This window comes from Cupressus sempervirens, chromosome 4, assembly GCF_028749045.1.
Source record: "Cupressus sempervirens isolate cs-2001-9-10 chromosome 4, ASM2874904v1, whole genome shotgun sequence".
NCBI classification, from domain to species: Eukaryota; Viridiplantae; Streptophyta; class Pinopsida; order Cupressales; family Cupressaceae; genus Cupressus; species Cupressus sempervirens.
This window is the reverse complement of record NC_143121.1, coordinates 715138661-715161124: the sequence shown is the minus strand read 5'-3', so window position 1 is coordinate 715161124 and position 22464 is coordinate 715138661. Positions and strand designations below refer to the sequence as shown.

The window sequence follows — 22464 nt, the reverse complement described above, 5'->3', positions numbered from 1 at the left end:
ATTGGTTCTCTGTCAATGTATTTGATTGCCGGTGTAGTCGGCAATTGGTTTGTAGTCGGCATTCGGTGATTTAAGTATTTAATAATTGTGTTGGTGCGTAGTTAGGAAGCAGGGAGTGTGTCGGTTGGTTTCTAACCAACCGACCCCTTTATAAGCAGATTGATACTTGGACATTGTACATTCATGTTTTTGGTGATATTAATAAAATAAAACTATTCCTCGCCTCCATTATGATAACATTGTGGTATGGTATATTGGTGAGTCTGACAATAATAGTTGTATGATATTCTATAACTTTTGGTAGTAATTACTCTACATTTTTCGCGCCGTAGCCTAAGTTCAGACCTAGAGGTATTGTGCTAGACAGGATGGACTAATGGGAAGACCATTTATACCTTGCATCCAAATTACTAATAGCGACAGAGAGGAGGAAATAACTAGGGACGATCAGTTGACATGTGACTTGGTGACAGCATGGGAAGTTGCGGTCGAGTAGTACGTGCAAAGGGAAGCCCGTGAGAGGATGGTTCCTGAGAGCACGGTATGCGACGAACTCTCCGTGCCACTGGCGGTGCACGATCTCCTAGGACAAATTCCTTGGCTTTTGGCAAGGAACCTCGTACATATTGAGGATGAAAGAGCACAAATTGAGAGGAAAAGAAGGTAATAAGTTCTTCAACGGTTTACTGAGAGTGTGTGGAATCCCAAAGGAGAGGAACCCAATAAGCCAAGATAGGGAGATAGGCACTGAATTACTTCATGCCCCTAATTCCAAATAAATATCGGAGGACAGCACCAAAGGACGAAATTGAGGAGGAAGTCGCCCTAAGAACCTTATGTCTCCAACAGCAAGAAGAGAGACGCTATAACTGGAGAACACAAGGGGATTCCCATCAAAGTCAGGAAGGATGGATTGAACATACTATTGAGAAACTAGCCAATTTGGTTATTTCGGAAACACCAGAAAGGCAATTCGAGTGTCGGAAACCAAAAACCCCTAAACGGCAAGAACTCTGTCAAGAGGAGATAAGGAGTCAGGAGTCTAGCCCATCCGGAAGTGGTGTTCCATTGAGAGGTAAACTTCCATCAAGAAGTGGAGTTCCATCGGGAAGTGGTGTTCCATCTGGAAGGGGTGTTCCAGCAGGAAGTAGGGTTCCATCCAGTGGGGGTGTTCCCTTAGGAAGTGGTGTTTCATCAGGAAGTGGCATTCCACCAAGAAGAGGTATTCCATCTGGAAGTGGGGTTCCACCCAGTGGTGGTGTTCCCTCAGGAGGAGGGGTTCCATTGGGAAGGCGACAACAAGGAAAGAAAATGGTAGTCAATAAACAAAAATTGCCTAAACTTACGGGGGACGGATCAAAGGACCTTGCTTGCCATTGCAAAACCTGTATAACTATATGGCAAGCGAACGGGAAGAATTAAATTAAGCCAAGTAAGTTTAAAATTCGTTGGCTGGGGCCTTATAGAATAATGGAACTAAAAGCAAATGGAGCAGTAAAGTTAGCTACTCTTGATAATCAGCCAATTAAAGATCTTGTGAATGGGTCCAAATTGAAAATATATAAAGAGCGAAAAGTTCCTGCCTACTTTATAAACCCTCAAGACTTCAGCCAAAGTCATTTCTCCTTGACTAGGCAAGCAGAGGAAGGCGAGTGCAAGTACAGTATAGAGGATTGTGGACGTACGACATGTTTGGACAATGGAGCAAGGCAACATATAGCCTATTAGACCGTACGGAAGGGGCAGGGTTACAGTCGTATGTGGGATCAGCCATACAGAGGGTAGAAGCAGTGTACCGTACAGAACCCAGTGTACGAACAGATTTTTGATATAATTGTACGGAATCTAGCATACGAAGGGCGGACTTGGTGGACTTGGTGTGCCGTACGAAACCCAACGTATGGAGGATTGGCATCTAGGAAGGATTGGCCGTATGAGGGACAGTGTACGGAGGATTGGTCGTACGGGAGATTTCTGTACGAACTTGCACAAGGTTAAGCTGCATGCGGCTATTGTATGACAACATATCAGTGTATGGTCAGATCAAACATATTCTTTACAAATTACCATTCTACTTGAATTATATGGTTACTGTTTCAGCACATGGCCAACAGTTCTTTGGGGTGGTCATTGGAGATATCTCAACACACGCTAGCAGATTGTAGATTGGACATATTCCTCTGACATGGTGAAGTTAAGTATGGGGAATCCCAGCCGGGGCCACATTGTTGATTCCAAAGGTACTAAAGCTGCTGCCTTATAGGCAAGAACTCAGAAGTCAGTCATGGAACAGGGCAAGACTAAACTGTCATAGAAGATCACTGCTTCCAGTATCAGTTTTGAAAGTGTGCTCGGCAGTGAGTGTAGGGCATGGTGGGAAAAATCAGAAGTAGATCATCCTCTTCAGAAGACGTTGGTCGCAACAGAGGTGGACAAGATTATCTTTATGCCGATCTTTGATTTACACGAATTTGAACATATTCTCCAAGATTTGATTATGGGGTATGATGGAGCAGGTCATAAATCTGTCATACAGTATGCTCAGCACCAGGTGGTAGTTTCTTATTCTTTCGAAGTACTTAGTAGGGTTTTTGGAATCCCTAATCAAGGACAGGAATTGAGCAAAGCCCCTATGACAGGAGAAGACAAGCGAAAATGGCTAAAACTCCTGTGTCGCTAGGATCTTACCAATGAGGAATGGGAAGGTATTTTGAAGAATAGTCGAGGGCTGAGAAAGGTTTTCATTGTGAATGAGGAATGGCGTTGCATGGTAGATTTGGTAAAAAGTAAGCTCACAGCTAGCAATCACACCTCTGATATTGCTCTTTGGTTGTTGCCAGTGGTGGATGGCCTATCCCAAGGACAAATTTACAACTGGGCTCAACTCCTTTCTGGTAGACTGCGAGAATTTCTGGAATTTCGGCATAAGGCTTTCTACATGCCCCATCATGCAGTGGTTTTTTTCTTGGAGGCAGTTCAACTTCAAGTTAGTAGTGAACATCATGGGACATTGGTACCAGCAAGTAGAGTGGAATTGTACCGACCAACGATGACTTATTGGCTACATCTAGACACCTTGGGTGTGGGCTCCCAAGGTTGTGGTGAACCCACCAAAAAGAAAGCACGACGGGCCGTAGGAGCGAAAGAGGATGAGGACCAAGTCAGTTCTGAGGACACAACGAGTGATACAGATTCCTCCTCTTCTAATTCCCAAGCAGCCGAGATTCGCCTAAGTCACTAACAGGGCACCCCAAGTGAAGTAGTGTTTCTGCCACCTACAACAGGGCCCCTTCCTACGAGGGTAACTGAGGTTCCTCAGCCGGCTTCTCCACCTAGTGATGTTGTGGTACCACTAGTTCCTTCTACTAAAGACGCAAGCTTAAAAGCAACAAGTGGCTTAGGACACTTTCTGACATGGGGGGCTTCTAAGCTATCTATTCCAGGAATCAAGCCCCTTCTCTTGCCAGACCAGCATACTCGCACCTAAGTGATTAATTTAAGAGGACAAGTTCATTGTGGACACAAGGTACGACTACAGACACCTCTCGGGCTAGAGGTGGTCCATCCTGTGGCTCTCGTTGTTAAGTCAGTTGTGGGGGAGCAATCGAAGGACCCTTCCTCTCCCAGTACTCAAGTGACAATGGCAAAAGAAAATACGATTTTAGAAGAGGCTGACAAGTTGCTAGAAGAAGAGGGGTTGGTGTCATCCCCTGTGCCCTCATGGCTTGAGGACCCAGTGGAGATACAGAGTGGGCATAAGGAAGTTCCAGCTTCTTTTGCAGCTCAGGCAGAAGGATTTCTTACGGAGTTATGGGTTATGGAGCATTCTACCCAAGAACTCCTTCGGCATGCACAGTACTATAACTTGGAGGGTGAACTCACTATGCCTGCAGCATTAGCCCAATTCATGTGAGCTAACTGCTACACAAACTGAGGTCTCTTAGAACCAAGTAAATACAATCAAGAAGATATTGCCACTACTTGGACCAGCCGTTCTATCATTTCTCAGACCCAGGTTGCTTCCTCTCCTCTCATGGCCTCTCTGGCTACTATAGAGACTGCTTCCTAAGGTGTTTTTTTGGAAGCCCAACAGGACAAACATCTTTATAAGCAAGTGCAGGCAAAAAAGACTGCTCTGTTAGCAGGTTGGCAGTTGGAGCAAGTTGACTTGGAAGGCAAGCTGGCTGCAGCTAAAGCTAAAAAGATGGATACTTTGTGGGTACTTCAGGGCATTCATACTAAATAGAAAACGGCGAAGCAGGAGCTGCAACGCTTGCGAGGCACTCTGAATCTAGGGATGTCCTCCAATCCTTCTTGAAACATTTCTCAATTGTTTTAGTTGTCGTCTGGAGGACAAATCTTTTTTTGGGGGAGGATATATGTAGTCGGCAATTGGTTTTTAGTCGGCATTCGGTGATTTAAGTATTTAACACTTGTGTTAGTGGGTAGTTAGGAAGTGGGGAGTGTGTCGGTTGGTTTCTAACCAACCGACCCCTTTATAAGCAGATTGATACTTGGACATTGTACGTTCATGTTTTTGGTGATATTAATAAAATAAAACTATTCCTCGCCTCCATTATGATAACATTGTGGTATGGTATATTGGTGAGTCTGACAATAATAGTTGTATGATATTCTATAACTTTTGGTAGTAATTGCTCTCTACATTTTTGGTGTCGTTGCCTAAGTTCAGATCTAGAGGTATTGTGCTAGACAGGATGGACTAATGGGAAGACCATTTATAAAATGCATATTATTATGGTTGATTATATTGGTTATCCGTCAATGTATTTGATTGCCCGTATTAAATTGTTAACACTCTCAAATAGTTTCTGTGTTAGTTGGTTGAAGGTTGTGTCCCTCTTGGCAATTGTTGGGTCCTTTAAATATTTTGTGTACCACCAAGGAAGGCAGCATCGTATGGTCGGGTAGATTGTAATCTTTAATAGACCATCTCTAGTCTTCTTCTCTGTACTATATTTATTCATGAGTTAGCAAAGATATATTTTACTCCTATATCTAGTACGCACTGCCATCTATATTATTATTGCATGTAAATTACTAGGTATAGTGATAAACCAAGTAGATTGCCACATTTAGTAATTATGCTATCTATATTATTGTTCCATGCATGTAATTACCAGGTCAAGACCAAGTGATAAGACAACATTTAATGAGTGTACAACAAAGATAACAAGGGAGATAACCATCTATATAGATTTCATCAAATGAGGAGTACAAATAAAATTTTGAGTTGACTAACATATTTCATGGCATTGAGAAACTATCCAACTTAGGAGGACCTGTGAATGGAGGGAGTAGGAGCCAAGGCCTGGAAATACCCAAGGTGTTGGGGATGCAGGAGGTGGATGTGTTGAGGATGCGTGTGTGGCCAAGATTATAGGGAAAGCATGCGAATGTAGTAGTCAAAATAGTTCACCTAGGTCTGATGCATAAGGGGGCAATCAGGCAAGAAATATGGTGTCTCCTTTCACAAGTTCACACGTGGATTTGCAAAAATTGCCAAAGATCACAAGGGATGGGTTGGAAGACCCTATAAGGCATTGGAAGAGTTCAGACTATCTGGGTCACAAATGATCAAAATCACAAAGTCTATTCGTTGAGAGTGTTTCTAGAAATGGTACAAGGTATAGCCATTGATTAATTCACAGAACTAGACACTTCATCTAAAGCTTCTTGGGATGCACTTAGGAGGGCATGCAAGGTTGCTATGAGATTGAGATTGTTTTTGAAATTTATAATACCAAAGGAAGACCATTCAGCAATGCTATGAGGTATAGCCAACAATTGGTTCACAAAACTAAATAATTCATCTATACCTTCTTGGGACACCCCAAGAGAGCGCTCAAGGGAGAGCTTAAGTTACTAAGAGATGATGAGATTGTTACTGATATTTATAATACCAAAACAAGGAAAATTGAGTGTAGGGGCTTATAATCATAGGCTTAACGAATTGTTGGGCAAGTTTGAGAATCAGCCAGCCGACAGGTTGAAGAAGAGGTGGTTCATCAAGGGGTTAATTCCCTCCCTACCCTAAAGGGTAAAAGTGGTGCCTCCACTCTTGTACTACAATAACCCTATCTAACTCATACTACACAATTCATATGATATTGTAAAATTTCAGTGCTATACTCAAATGTGAATGTACTACTTATAGTTGTTCAAGTCAATGAACACAAATTATATATAAATCTACTAGCAAGCCTCTGCTAGTTAATTTAATTTCCATATTCATTATACTAAGTTTGCATACCCAAGTTAGAGAAATCATGTGTAGAATCCAGTAAGAGAACAAATGAACAATCACAACTTTCAGGTAATGATTCTATACCTCAAACTTCTATACAGTTTGGTTGTTCATGAAACAATATGCATTTCAAACCTGGTGTTTACTAACAGCTCGTGACATTCAATTAAATTGCTACAACAGAGTATGGACTACCATACAATGTTAGAAAGCTTAATCTAGAATGAATCTGTAGTTGCTCATATCCTATCATTTGAACAGCAAAAATACTAGGGTTCTGATAACCTTTTCCACCCAAATCGCAGCTAACAGAGATTGGAAGAATGCTGCCAATATGTCATGTCCCTTTTTTGGAGGTAATTTGATTTAATTAATTTAATTAATTAAGTTGTCCAAAATAATGAATATTTTATGAGGATGACTAATTAATTATTTTAATTAAATAAATAAGTGGTATTAAGTTAATTATTTATAAAGTTATCAAATAAACAAATATTAAAAGGTAACTTTATATTTAATTAATTTACTAAAGTGACTTGAATTATAAAATATTTTATAAAGTCACTTAATAAATAAATTAATGTTCTAGAAGTTTTTGGAGAAAGTGGAGGAAAAAAAATAAATAGGCATCCTAGGCTTCATTCTCACCAAGCAGATTTGTTGTTGTTGATGTGCATTGTGGAGCCTAAGGTTTCTGCAGTAGTCACAACTGGCCATTGAGAACGAAAACTCTCAATTGGTACGCAATTTTGAGGGTGTGAAATATCACTTGAATTATTGCAGTTGGGAGGAAGATACTTCAGTCTTCTATTTGTACTACATTGAGAAAAAATATTAGAGTACAAAAAGCAGTCCGAAAAACCAATCCGAAAAAGCAGTCCGAAAAAGCAGTCTGAAAAAAGCAGTCCGAAAAAGAAATCCGAAAAAGCAAATTCGAAAAAGCAAAGAAAATTATTAGAGCCATCTACAATCAGGTTCCTTTGGATATTCCATGCAGTTTTTCTTATCATTTAGATGCCTATTAGAAGGTATGGCTGTAGGTGAAAGTCTGTAACAAATTTAAGCATTATTCTTGCGGATATAAGCCAAGAGTCTTGGCCATTTCATACTAGCATTGTAGTTGACATTTTATGTGCAATAAAGGGGACATAAGTTGCAGATCTGATATAGTTGTAATTGAATATGTGTTTATCATTCATGATCAGCTTATTAGTTTGCATGCCAATTGTTTGACAAAATGTCAATTGGTTGTAGGTTCTCTTTTTGTCATAAATAATGTTATAATTTTGCATACCAAGTGTTTGTGTTAATACCACTTGGCTATAAGTGCATTAACGCCATCATAGGTTGCATCCAAAGTGTTTGTCATAATTACTATTTGTTGTAACAGCATATTGCAAGTAGTTTTTAGTTATATATATGCATTGTATATTGTCAAAATAAGTTGCACATTCACGTTAGGTCATTGTGTAGTCAATTTTGAGTCTTCTTGCAAAAGATTCTCATTGATGCAAATTGAAGAAGAGTCATTAAAGCAAACTGAAATACTATATCAGTCATATGACCCTTGCATGTGAGTTGTTTGATGAAATTTCTTGAGCTTTTATCAGCATTTTGAGATCAAATTTGAGCAGGGTCATTACACAATAGCACCCTCACATAGTCATGCTCAGACAAGAAGGAATGGTGTTTGATTACAGGTCAATATGCAGCAGATAAACACCCAATTCAGGGCCAATGTTGGGTGTTGCTTCCTGAGGCAATTCCACACACCTAGCTGCTCTAGTGTGAGCCCCAAACAGTTCAGCACGGACTCCAGAATAAATATCACAGGTCCTAAATGAGATTGCAGGGTTGTAATTTCAGAAGCAAGCTTCTAGAGAAATTCAAATGATGCTCTTTGCTAGTCAACGCAGGTACAAATTCAATAATATTTTCCCAATGCTAGAGAAATTCTTCAACACAAAACTCTCCTTAGCCATAGTAAAACAGTGGGAGAAATGGCCAATTGTATACATCAGCACAATTGCCAATGCAAACTCAGAACAAAATCTCAAATTTGAATCTGCAATACTTCAGCTGTAGATCCAACGGAACAACTCAAAATTCAGACCCTTATACTTGAGCAAGGGCATCAAAATTTAGGACAGCAAAGGAAACAAAAGAAAATAAATATCCAAACATTCTTTTCCCAATGAAATGAGCTCATATTTATAATGCCTTGTTGACAAAAGTTTCCAAAAAAACTCAACTTCAAAAATTGTGAAAGTTTCCCAAAAGAACTCAGTGCTTGAAACTTTCCAACACATCACTTTAAATATTTAATACTTGGCTTGTACATATAATACATGGCCACTTCCAATGATTACTCAACCCTCAACTTAAGTGAAATTATAAAGTTAAATTATAACTTTATAATGAGCCATGTAATGATTAATAGTAATTTGGCCACTAAAAATATAATAACTCCCAAAATACTCATCATTTAAATGTCTTCTGAAATAGGAGTCACATATTATTCTTCCGTATGACCAAATGCACTTTCCAAAAATAGAAAGGCTCCATCTCAATCAACACCCAACTTACCAAAAGTAGTAAGTACACAAAACTAAGCTCAAATGAAGTCCAATCTAAGCCAAATGAAGATTAGTTTGTAGCTTAGTGAATTGTGGAGAAGATAAGACCCTCCCAAGCCAAGCCCATTTGTTAAAAAACCTTCCATCCACAATAATTAGCCTTCAAGGAACAGAATAATAGGTTAATCTCTCAAACTTTGATGCTGGCAAAAATGGGTACATTATAGACCTCTCCTAAAGATTGCTTGTTCTCGAGCAATCTGGCAACACAATGAACTCTAACCTCCACCTGGATCCCAAATGAAGAAGTATGTGGCATGTGGCATCCCTGTCAACACTAAACCAACTACATTGCCAATATCATCAAGTCCATCAACATCGCCTACAATATAGCACCCAATACATGTGTTGATGATGTGAAAGTTAGGGCATCATCAGAAGATAAGTCCGTAGGAGATCTCAGCATACTCTTGTTACCTCTAGCCACCCACATAATATATATTGAGCTAGAATCCTTATCATCACCAACAATCCCTGGACAAGACATAGCTACAAGAGAACCACATGCACTCATACCAACTGCATTAACAAGAGGTGTAGCCATGTCAAAATTTGTGGACATAGGAACATCCCCAACTGGCGTAACAAAGAACTACACCAAATCTATAGATGGTGAAAACTCATAATTAGCATGTGCACTATCATCAAAACACACATCAACGACTGCATGCATATCGCTAAAATCCTCAATAGATGGCTCAACTGGCACAAAAGTAGCTACCAATATGACTATCATCACATGCTCTTACTCCCACTATCGCTACGTTGCAATCAAATGCATAATCCTCGGGACCAACTGCATCATTCGACTCTACCTGACATGAATTCCTGCTATACTCCACATCCACCATGTCCAACTCATGTAGTGTCTCTGATACCACTGTATCATCACATTTCACTCTTCAAAAAAGTGATATCACGCTCTGCTCAAATCTCGAAGTTAAAATAAATTGGATTATCTATTTGTGATTTTGATTCAGCTCATTCACTAGCACATCCAACTATTTCACAAAACCCCATATCTTAGATTCAAGCCGCAATTCAGATATCTCATTTCCCCACGTAGCCATGATGAATGGAATCTTGCACGACAGAGTTTATGATTGGGCAGCACTATTGGCCGAGCGGATGTCAGAGTTTATGACATTACAGCACAAAACATTCTATATGCCACATTATGCTATTGGTCTGTTTTTGGATGCAACAACGCAGATGATCCCAAATGATGCACTAGAGGCAAAACCGGGACCACTCGTGCCTGGCAAACCACCTATAATGCAATGGAAGCACTTGGATACTCTCGGCACCAAAACCATAGGACAGAAGCGACCAAGACCAAATAATGGTGACACAGATAGCGGCAGAGAGGAGACATCTTCAGAGGAGAATGGGTTTGAGGGGGAAGAGTAGGATGACGAAGAGGTAGAAGTGATCACGGCTACGCCCTTGAGGTTTCCACTGCCTGTGCTTTCGACTACGACACACTTGGTTCCTGTAGGTATACACGGTATCCCAGGGTTTGGATAGATCAGACAACCGATAGTGATGACACCAATTTCTACTACGACGCAACCCACCGTAGAGACACGAGCTGTAGTAGAGTCACATCTAGCATTGACGGAGATAGTAGCTTTGGAGGCACCGATCGAGCCAGCTCGTGGGACTCTACCAGATACCGGAGAGACTTTGATACCAAACATGTAGATGGAGAGAGACACAGAGATAGGGGTGTTGGAGGTACTTGCAGGCGAGGAGTTGGGGGCATCAGGTGTCCGACTGGATATAGTAGGATCTGATACAGTGGTCACAGTAGACACAACACTGTTGGCATCACCTGAGTAGGATAGCGAGAGAGAGGACAGAACCCAGAGGGTGAAGTACAGAGTTCCACCGAACTCCGGCATCTCGAGTGACATACTTGCTGACACCTGCACGGGAAGCCATTTTGGAGACTCCATTTTAGGAGGGCGTGCAGGCACAGAGGGAAGGAGTACCGCATAGCGCTATTGAGCGTATGGCGGATGCAGTGGAGAAGGATATGGGTATACAGTAGGAACACCCACTAGCGCAGGAGATAGTGAGGACGGAGGCAGTTTTTCTTGATGATGTCGCAACTCTAGCATCTCGGGCTCGCGAGGTTCTGGCTTTGGCAAAGACGCAGGCATTGGAGTCAGTAGGGAAGGAGCTGGAGAGAGTCATATCCTTTATATGGACGAGATGTCCAGCTACCTTTATGGTTTGTTTTGAGGAGAGGGGATGGCCCGATGTGGAGACCTCGGAGATGCGGCAGGATTGATCCATGATGAGGGATCCCGAGATGGAGGGTCAGATTGAGATACTAATTCAGGAGATCGCGCGGTTACACAGGGAGATATATTACACTCTTCGGAGGAGTCAAGCGGACTAGATAGCAGTTGAGAGAGCTCGGGAGGAGTCAGCTGCCAGGTTTGCTTTGGAGAGGGCAGCCTGGAAATCGGAGAGGGCAGCCTGGCAATCCGAGAGGACAGCCCTGTTAGCAGAAAAAGAACAGTTAGCAGGAACAGTTGGCGGCGGAAAAAGAAAAGATGGCAGCGGAAAAGGAGAAGGAATTAGGAGAGGTCGGAGAGATGATACAATCAGCCCTAGAGCTCTAGTTGGAAGCAGAAGTAGAGCTGAAGATCAATAAAGAACAGGTCTACAAGCTAAAGACAGAGGTGAACGAGTTGTGGAAGCGGACGGCCACTACGCCAAGGACGCATCCCTCTGTCTAGTACTTATGCATTGATGCATTTTGTTAGTAAAATTTTGTTAATGAATTTTGTTGTATTGTCGTCCGGAGACGACTTCTCTTTTGGGGGGATGATGTTGTCGGTAAATGTATAGTGTAGCCGACAGGTAGAATAGTATCCGAACGAGCGCGTGATGCTTGAGTCACCCCTTCGGAAAGGTATATGTACACGTCCGAGATGGACTTTGGAATCATCGATAGATCATTGTAGTCATTGTAATCGGATTGTAATCTGCAAGTGCATACATGAATAAAGTACCTGTTCTGAATTGAATCGTGTTATACATGTGTTGAACTTCTTACCCTATGCGGTAAACAGTCCATCCCTAGGTGGAGAATTGTGCCCTTTGTGAGTATAATACCTACTCGGAAGGAATCTACTGTCACCATCCATGTCACTGAATACCAAACACGTATTACCAATCACTGAATCAAATGCTGACAATCACATAAACACTAACCAAAATAATAACTGAGCCCAATTCCTACAGGCTAGTAGGAAAGCTCTCTGATACCACTCTAATAAACCTATCTAACTCATACTACCCAGTTCATATGATATTGTAACATATCAATGCTAAAATGAAGTGTGAATATACTACTCGCAGTTGTTTATGTCAATTAACACAATTTATATATAAACTTGCTAGCAAGCCTCTACTAGTTAATTTATTTTCCATATTCATTCTATTAAGTTTGCATAACCAAGTCAAAGAAATCACGTGTAGAATCCAGTAAAAAGAGAACAAATGAACAATCACAACTTTCAGCTAATGATTCTATACCTCGAACTTCTACACAATTTGGTTACTCATGAAACAATATGCACTTCAAACCTGGAGTTTACTAACACATCATGACATTCAATTAAATTGCTACAACAGAGTATGGACTACCATTCAATGTTAGAAACCTTCATCTAGAATGAACCTATAGTTTCTCATATCCGATTATTTGCACAGAAAAATACTAAGGTTCTGATAACCTAGTCCACCCAAATTTCAGCTAACACAGATTGGAAGAACGTTGCTCATAGCACTCTCACATAGTCACACCCAGACAAGAAGGAATGGCGTTTGATTGCAGGTCAATATGCAGCTTTCAAACACCCAATTCGAGGCCATTGTTGGACATTACTTCCTAAGACAATTCCACACACCCAGCTGCTCTAGAGTGAGCCCCAAACCCTTCAGTACTAGCTCCTAAATAAATATCACATATCCTAAATCAGATCGCAAGGCTATAATTTCAGTCGCAAGCTTCTAGAGAAATTCAAACATTGCTCTTTACTAGTCAACACAGGTATAGATTTAATAATATTTTCCCAATGCGAGTGAGATTCAACACAAAACTCTCCTTAACCATAGTAAACGAGTAGGAGAAATGGCAAATTGTATACCTCAAAACAATTGTCAATGCAAACTCAAAACAAAATCTCATATTTGAATCTACAATAATTCAATTATAGATTTAATGGAATAACTCAGAATTCAGAACCTTATACTTCAGCAAGGGCATCAAAATTTAGGACCTCAAAAAAAACCACAAAGGCAGCAAAAGAAAATAAATATCCAAGTGTTCTTTTACCAATGAAATGAGCTCATAGTTATAATGCCTTGCAGGATGATGATGATAATATTGAGGGTTGTAACGATGATGAATAAACAACAATCCAAGCCTTCTAGCAAGATATGAAGAGAATGATGAAAGAAATAAAAGTTGACAAGGGACTAGTAAAGTAAGTAATGAAATATGGTGTACAGAGTGAAAAATTAAAGAGCATGTGAAAGATAATTGTCCTAAAACAATATTTTGTGAGATTTGCCAAGTGATGGGTCATTTGATAAAAGAGTGTCCATATAATTGAAAGACCAAAAGCACACAAGTACTCTTCACATAGGGTGGTCATGGAAATAATCGATGGAATCAAATATTGTACAACTCAAGAGGACAACCAATCATATAGTGTCAAATGTGTAACGAATGACTCACTTTGTACGAGACTGTCAAAGCAAGAAGAACAAGAGCTTGTTGTGCAAGTGGTGTGGTCCAGGGAACAATTGTAATGTCCCTATTTTTGGTAGGTCTACATAGTTGATGGAGTTAGCTCATCATAGCGACCCTCGTGAGCTAACAGGGTGTTTTGGGGGTCCTAGCTGTGGACTTACTATTTTTTGTAGGTCTATTTTCGGCAATTGCTATTTTTGGCATTACAGTGGGTGGCTTCAGCAGTTGGTTGTCACCTGCAGTTAATAAAGTAATAAATTGCATGAGCTCTTATTTATTTATTAATCATTGAGTGCATTATTATAATAATGACTTTAAGAGATATTTCTTAAAAAGCGAGTTGGAAATTTTCTAGTGTTGAGTTCTTTTGAAAAACTTCCACAATTTCTGAAGTGGAGTTCTATGGAAACTTTGGCCAACAAAAACTTATAAATGAGAGTTCATTTCATTGAGAAAAGCACGCTTGGATATTTATTTTCTTTATTACCTTTCTGGCTTTTTTTGAGGTTCTAAAACTTGATGCCCTTGTTGAAGTATAAGGGTTTTGATGCTGAGAAGTGTTGGGTAATTTACAGCTGAGGTATTGTGAATTCTCTTCTTGAAGGTTATCTGAAATCACTGCTGAGGTAAAGTGATTTGGTTATTTGTTGAATCTCTCTTATTATTATTGTCTGTGGCTGAGAATTATTGTTTCTACTGGGGAATTTTAATTGCAATCTGTGGAGTTCAATCTAGTTTTGAGCAATTTGAATTTGGGTTTTATGTGCAAATTTGGACATCTAATATAATAGCAAGGCTGAAGCATATTTATGTGATGTGGAGTTATTGATTGAAATTGCTCTAGTTCATAACAGTGGCAAACTTATAATTCTGCCTGGGCAGCATTTGTTCTGGAATTTACATTAAATTGGTGACCTGTGTTGTCTAGTAAAGAGCAGCATTTGAATTTCTCTAGAAGCTTGCAACTGAAATTACAGCCCTGCCATCTGACTTAGGGCCTGTGATATTTATTCTGGAGCCCGATCTGAAGGGTTTGGGGCTCATGCTATAGCAGCTAGGCGTGTGGAATTGCCTTAGCAAGCAGCGTCCAACATTGGGTCTGAATTGGGCGTTCATCTGCTGCATATTGACCTGCAATCAATCCATATGGTCTGCCATTTAAATTTTGGAGAACAACGTCAGGTGTTAAGGCAGCACTAGTATTAATTCTGGGCTGCGATCTGTTCACAGGAGGTTGGCATTAATTCCAGTAAGCTGAAAACGATTTGGGAGTTCTGGAAATTGAGTTAGAAGAATCTCCAGTCAGCTCTGAAGTTATGTCTATCATTTCCAGCCTCTGCAAATATAGGGAATTCTTGCACAGTTATGAAGATCTGATTAATATCCAAAGGCTGCAATTTAAGTGTGAATCAAAGCAAATTCATATTACCAAGTTCTTAATGAATAAAATGATGAAATTTTTAGTTTATGATATATATACAGAATTGGATATTGTATCAGAATTTAAGTGATAATGCATTAGAGTTTATGTAAGTTCATGGTGCAGAATTATATTTGGTATTTCATTATGTAAAATTTAAAAGAAAATTGGCCTAAGGGTTGATAAGCACTTCCCTTGCATTCTCTAGTTTGATGTTGGGAAGCTTGCCAAGTGTCTGACAAGATAGCTGTCTGATTGGTGTGATAAATTGGGGAATTCGGAGTAATTCAAGTTATAGCTAAGAAAGGGTTTTTACAACCATGAGGGCAACAAATGCCCAAATCTACGATTTGTTCCATCATTTACCCTCTAACAAGCCTAGTGCTGGTCCTCTAACACTAAGAAATTTCTAATATTTGTACTCATTTTGAAGTTTCTGACACCAGTTTCTCTACTGTTAGTGCTTCCTAGGATCTAGTAAAATCCTTTATTCTGTTCTAGTTTATTCATTGAAAGTTGAAATTACATTCTCTATGCCTATCACACACCTGAAGGGCTTATTATAGGCCTTCCAATGGTCATAACAACATTTCAAACTTGTTATGGCCGTTGGGGAAGTTTTTGCTTTGATTTGCAAAAAGTTGCTTAACAACTTTTCAAGCAATTTTGCATTTTTTGCACTTTTTGTGCTTTACAAGCAAATGTTATGAAAACTTAAATCTAATGACCCAAATAGGTCCTAAACATGATAAAACATGAAATAATCCTAAATCCTAAGATTCTAGGCCCTTTGACCATCTTCACCATAGTTGACCAAGGGCTTATAACAATGCCAATCTTGGAACTAGGTCATACAATTTGGTCTAGATGTCTATTTGATTAATCTTTCTAAGGTTTTATATTGAGATCCAAGGTTTTATATTTGGATCCGAAGTTGATATTGATTTATTATGGGTGCTCCTGCACCAATATACCTATCTTCATGACCTTATCCAATTCTAGATTTGAAATCCTTCTTTCTTGCATCAAAATGAGTGTCCCCAAGAACCCTTCTCAAGAATCTTGCAAACATTAGAACATGAAAAAAAGACAAGATGATGCAGAATATATGAGATTTGATCATGAGTTTGTGAGAAAACAATAGACTTCAGTCTAAGAACTTGAAACAACATGGAAGTTTCATATAGGTACAACAGATTCTTACCTTGCATTGCTACCAAATCCAAATGAACAACAGTCAATAACTACATTCAAAACATTGTAACAAACAACACAAGTTTGCAAGCTTGTTTTGATTCCTATTTTCTAGCAGCACACAACTATTTTCATGCTCAAATCACACTTCTCTCTCTACTTCTAATCTATGTGCCACCATTTCCTAGGACAGTCTAAGCACCAATAAATGCTAACTAATACGATTAAATATATGAATTTTATCCTATCCACTTACTTCTTTAAGTATACTAACGGGCTTAGTAAATTAAACTTATGATATTCTAACAATATCGGAGAGTTCCCAACAAATAGATTCTATATAAACAAATAAGAAGAGATAGAGACAAGAAATGAGCTAATTTGGGAAAAAAAATTGAGCAATCTTATAGTTCAAGGAAACGGGAACTTAATGATATAACTCAAGATAATTATGTTGAGGAAAAATTGAGAAGTTCACTTTCCAACCTGCATTAACAAAGGCTTCAAGAGTAACCAAAAAAATGTAAATAAATAAAAGAATGGATGCTTCTTCTGAAATTTTAGGGTTTTATAAACTACTTACCAGAGATAGATGAATTACTTACAAAAAAGTAATAATATTTTCCTTCACTATTATTATTCATGGGCAAAATCATTAAATCATTACTAAGTCTTCTACAAGATTAATCATTATTAATTGGAGAATTTAAAAACATTGCAGAAGAGAGAAACTAGAACTAAAGGATGTAGCAGATAACAACAAGCTTTTGAGTATGTCTCAACCTGGTCCGAGGGAAAACATATTCCTCCCCTTCCGGCTCGGATAAGACATCAACATCATCTTGCAAATCAGGCATTTCTGGTGGCTCTTGTGAGAGATCTACCTCTTCACCCAATTCCTCTAACTCTTGTGAGGCTATCCCCTTAACCATGTAGTCATGCTGATTCAGGACTTCTAAGGCTTCAAAATACTCCTTCAGTCAATGTGATAGTATTGTTAGAGTCAAAGAAAACAAATCAAAATTTAATTCCATTTGCATTCAAAAGAAGTTCATGCATAAAGAGCAGAACGGCAATTCAAAAATACATGATGTAATAGCATATATTGTATTGAAAATTTGTTTCAGACAATAATAATGAACAGAAATCTTTCTATGTCAATTTATCACTGCATGTTAAGAAAAAAATCATGAAAATGAACCCTGAATTAATGGTCTGAACAATAAATATGTCAAACACTTTAATCTTCACAATATAATTTTTGCCTCGCATGGTTTCAAAAGTTCAAACAAATGGGCAGTTTAATATGTAAAACATCATCCAATGGAGGTAGAAGTTAAAGAAGCTGAAAACAGACATGACATTAACCACACTAGGGGTTCTAGCCTTACCAAATAATTTCAAACTTAAAAATAAAATAAATGCATGGCTCTTACCTCATTGGTGAGGTTAGTTGATACACAGGAAATTTCATCGTCAGAATCTTGAACATCTTTTTCTTCTTCCATATTCTCTCTATATGTTTTTCCAGAAACATGAATTCCCACCATAGAACTCTTACTCTGCATCGTGCATGAAAATAAAGTCAAGAAAATAGAATGGAGAAAAACCACGAAGAGACAAGAGCAAGTCACTTATATTATAAATTGACATCTTTTAAAGAAGACAAGGATATTCTCCTTCGAAGTAACTCTGTGGAACCTGAGTTGATTGTAAGAACCTAGTGACTATACAGAGCAAAGTTCAATAAACCTGCCAGAATTTTTTCTTCTGAATCAAATATTTCATTCTGGTATTCTTGTAAATGAGGTAGCATTGAGCAAGATTCCTTAAGTGCAGCATTTTCTGCTTCCAACAAAACTCCTCTATGAATCTCTTCTTTGAGAGCCTACATCACCCCAAAAAAAAGTGTTTTACAGTCTTTTCATGCTAGAAGTTAATCACAAAGACTTTCAGTTCAAAGGATAACTAACAGCAACAGTAGAATATATGAAAACATACCACAAACTAAAAAGTGTTGAAAATAATCAGATATTATTACATTTAAGTGGGCATATATATCACATTAAAAGAGGCACTGGCATCTTCATTCTAGAAATCATTTTTTTCTTCTTTTTGTAAGAGAGAACATGGCAATAACCTATCATTAGATAGCATGTCAGACCACAAGTGCTAATTCACTCCAAATTTACTAAAGATTAACATAAAAATACTCTGTTGTAGCAAAGAATCATGCCATATACACAAACAGGTATTATCTTCCAACAGTTATCCATTTTTGCAAGATAGATATCAGCCCATGATATGACTTATCGGCCTCATGTAATAACACTCGGTCATATACTTCTCAATCATGCTAGTCATGAGCTATAATCTCAGATCTGTATGCTCAATGGATGTCAACCAAGATCCTGTTTGGTAGTTAGAAGGATAGTGCATCTGCTTTGTAGGGAATCTCCTAAGAAGAACACTTGAGATTTGGTTAAGTATAAATGAGGATAAACTAATGCATAAATGTTAGTATGTCACTCATTCTTAGTTTCTCAGCACCCATCTCTACTAGGGCCTAGTGATAAAATAATTACCACCAGAAGCTCTTTCATGTATTAGTAACTTCTGAGAACAATGGAACAGCTTGTCAAACCACTGTGAATCTAAAATAATATGTAAAATGGATAAGATCAGTTTATGATATCTATCATCAAATAATCTCAAGAGTTGACCACCTTGACAAAGATGTCCACAAACTCGTAATAAACTCACTAGAAAGTATTCGAAGATGAGAGAGAAAGTAAACGTGGACTTTCTACTAATATTTTGAAACAAGTATTTACAATATATAAATTTTGATTATACATCAACGAAAACCATGTTACAGAAAACAGAGAAATGTAATATATCTTATGCTGGAAAGCATAAACAAGATTTCAACCTCCTCTAAGGAATTCTATTGAAAAAGAAAATTCCGAACATATAAAATGTTGTATTAAACTATTAAGAGATTCCAAGAATTTTACACAGCCAAATCTGAACATCAGTGGTATCCACATATGTTACAAATGTATCTCACCTTCTAAGTTTGAGGAGATCCACAGATACATCTATTAGAATCAAAGAATCTATAAGCATCTAAATCTGTCAGATTTCAATGCAGCACCTGTATGTAGAGTGCATTGGTTTTCAACAAAACATTGGTATTTACAATTCTAGGTGGCTACCAGCAACACACCAAGCCTAATAATCTGCAGAAGTCTTAATTTCAAATCCATGACCACTTATATGTAGTGCGTCACCTCTGAGTTTCCCTGTGCTCTTTCTAGGTAAATTATTGCAGAAATTCTGGTAGGCTTCTATTTGTATCCTGAGTGCCTGGGTTGGGAAATCAAAGATTTAAATTTGAGCTGAGACTTCCTTTTCCTGTGGAAGTTCTAGACCAGATTATTGTTCTTAAACTTTGGAGCAATGGTTGCCAATGAGAAAAGCGTTTGATTACATTCGGTACAGAAATGTTGACAGATTGAATTATAGAGTTTGTCTTTTAGCTAAGTTACCGGTACGGGTACGGGCACGGGCACGGATATGGATACGTGGGTACGGCAACTTTTTGGAAAGGGGGTTTGGGTACGTTTGGATACGTCTATACAAATAACATATAAAAATCATAAATATATAAATACATATGCATTTGTACAACTTGAAAAGTAGAAACAAAAGTTACAAAACTAAAAAGTTAATTTCATTTATTAAAATAAAATAAAAATATCTTAATCCACAATTAGTATAAAAATAAATATTTTCACTTAATAAATTATAATATCAAAACTAAAACTATATTATTAAATTTGAATACATAATAATAAACATAAATACATTTAAATTTTTATTTTTATTTTTATAAATTAATGTATAAATAATTTGATAAAGTTTATAAAAAAGAGATTCTAATTTTGAACGGACTTGCAGTTCCGTCGTTGGTAATTTGTAAACAGGTTTTTGTGGTGCTTCGAAGTAAAACTTTTCGCGCATTAAAGAAAATGTTTTTGAGCGGGCAATGTAATTTTTTTATGAGGATTTCATTTTGACCAGGTTTCTCTCTACTGCCTGAAATGTGCTGAAGTATCTTTTGGTGAAAACTCTTCTTAAATAATACCCTATATTTTTCCATCACTGTTTCTAGCTCCTGAATCTTCCTTCCGTCTCCATTTCCTGCCATGGATACTTTATCAAAGCAATGTGCAATGGATTTTTTGTGATTTCCGAAGAGAAAAATAGACAAGCTTTATTCCATACGAATTTGAACAATTTTTAGAACTTTATTAGAATTCGCCGAACTTCGAATTTCATACATAATGTTCGGCGAATCCTGTTACTAAGGTCAACACCCAGATTCGAAGTCAAATTGCCATGTCAAAATTTAAAAAATGACCAGATTCAGGTTGCAAAAGGCACATATGTTTAAGGTTTTTTAAAAACGGAACCCAACTCAATTCCACAAGGTTTTTTGAACGATTCCGATTCTGATATGTACTGTACCAGAATCTGAAGGAAAATAGCGGAGTACCGGTAACTTAGTCTTTTAGACAAAGGACTCCTTTGGCTATTCAATTGCAATGTCTTCTAGTTTGTTTCCTACCTATGAGGCCCAAGCACGAAAAGAGTGTGTGATTTTCAGTGGTTCCTTGTGTGTCTATTGATACTTCTTTTGTGTACATATGCCACCTTAAAAACATCCTTAATACACAAGGATTTACCTTTGTGATTGGATAGTAGTTCCTCTTTGGGAAGGCCGGTCGATTGTTCCTCGAGTGTATCAGAGGTGGTCTCAGATCTCTTAAGATAGATCATGTTTTCTTGTGATTGCTATGCAAGAAAACCCCTATCAGATGGCATGTTCATGAAAAAGCCTCTACCAAAAAGGGATATTCTCATAATCTACCAGCTTTGCCAATTTGATCCAATCCATGTCTAAGATTATACAGTTCAATTGGAGTATTTTCAGACTGATGATAAAATAAATCCTTGAATAGTCAAAAAATGCTATGATACTTGACAAATTCAGAATTTGATAATGTATTCACCCATTGTTGTTGTCATCGGTGGAAACTGTGTAGCCGACGGGATGGTGTCGTTAGTAATTGTTGTGTAGCCGACGGGTTCATGTCATCAGTAAAGATTGTATAGCCGACAGACTCCTTCGGGAAGGTTCTGCAGGAAGTAGATTAGTATTGTTATGTAGCCGACGGACCCATTCGGGAAGGCTCGGCGGAAAGTATTTATGCCCCGTCTAGGATCATTCTAAATCATCTGATGAAGCATAATGTAATATCTTTGGCATATGCGAATATAAGGAGTTCTGCTATTCTTATCTATTCTCTGTATGCATTAATCCGTTTACCCCGTACGGTAAACATTTTGCTCCATTGCCCTATGAACCTGGAAGGTGGGAGGAATGAAGATTAATGCCAAATCAGCTTAACAAGGATCGGAATAAGGTCAAGGGAAAAGATGGAATACGTACTGCTCAAGAAAATTTAATTCTGGTAGAGCAAGTTGAACACTGAAGGAGATTCCAGAAGATTGCCGACGGAAATCGAAGCACGGAAGAATTGTTGGAAGAAACTCGGCAGCGGGTGGAATTGGTGGAAGAAGCACGGGAGGAGTTTTTAAATTTGTGTTCGCCGAGGGAAGAGAATTCAGATAGAAGAGCATCGACTCGCACAGCTCGGAGTGCCGAGGGAGCACAAGCGTGGAGTGAACTCTTCATCTGGGATAAACTTCCGCAGGGGACAACTTCAGAAGATCCTTCTAAACCAACATTCACAGCTGTTGAGACCGTGGGAGAACAGTCAGCTGGTGTGGGAGTGTAGACCGCCAGTGTGGGAGAACAGTCTGCCGATGTGGGAGTGCGGACTGACCATGTGGGAGAACAGCCCATCAGTGTGGGAGACTAGTCCACCGGTGCGGGAGTGCATACCACCAGTGTAGGAGTACAAAGCAACGGTGTGGGAGTGAACAGCGCCTATTTACAAAAACCAATTGTGATGGTGGGACCAAAAGAAAAACTGGAAAAGTTCGATGGCGATGGTACGGCCGATCCCATTCGACACTACAAAACATGTGTAATGATCTAGAGGGAAAATGGCATAACTGATGAAGACGACTGGATGAGGCA

General features: G+C 38.6%; 1 protein-coding gene across 3 annotated transcripts in view; it reads right to left on the bottom strand.

The window, feature by feature from the left end:
- Positions 1-22464, bottom strand: part of LOC149563271 (uncharacterized) — a 166885-nt gene that overhangs the window by 63992 nt on the left and 80429 nt on the right. For all 3 annotated transcript variants that reach the window (XR_016364047.1, XM_089826621.1, XM_089826620.1), the window contains exons 7-9: positions 18049-18180; positions 17729-17854; positions 17076-17266 (exon numbers count right to left, since the gene is read on the bottom strand). Coding sequence is in view for 2 of the 3 variants with exons in the window: in XM_089826621.1 (XP_089682747.1) it covers positions 17076-17266; positions 17729-17854; positions 18049-18180 (449 nt within the window). In the remaining variant the exon portion in view is untranslated. The remainder of the gene's footprint in view (positions 1-17075; positions 17267-17728; positions 17855-18048; positions 18181-22464) is intronic.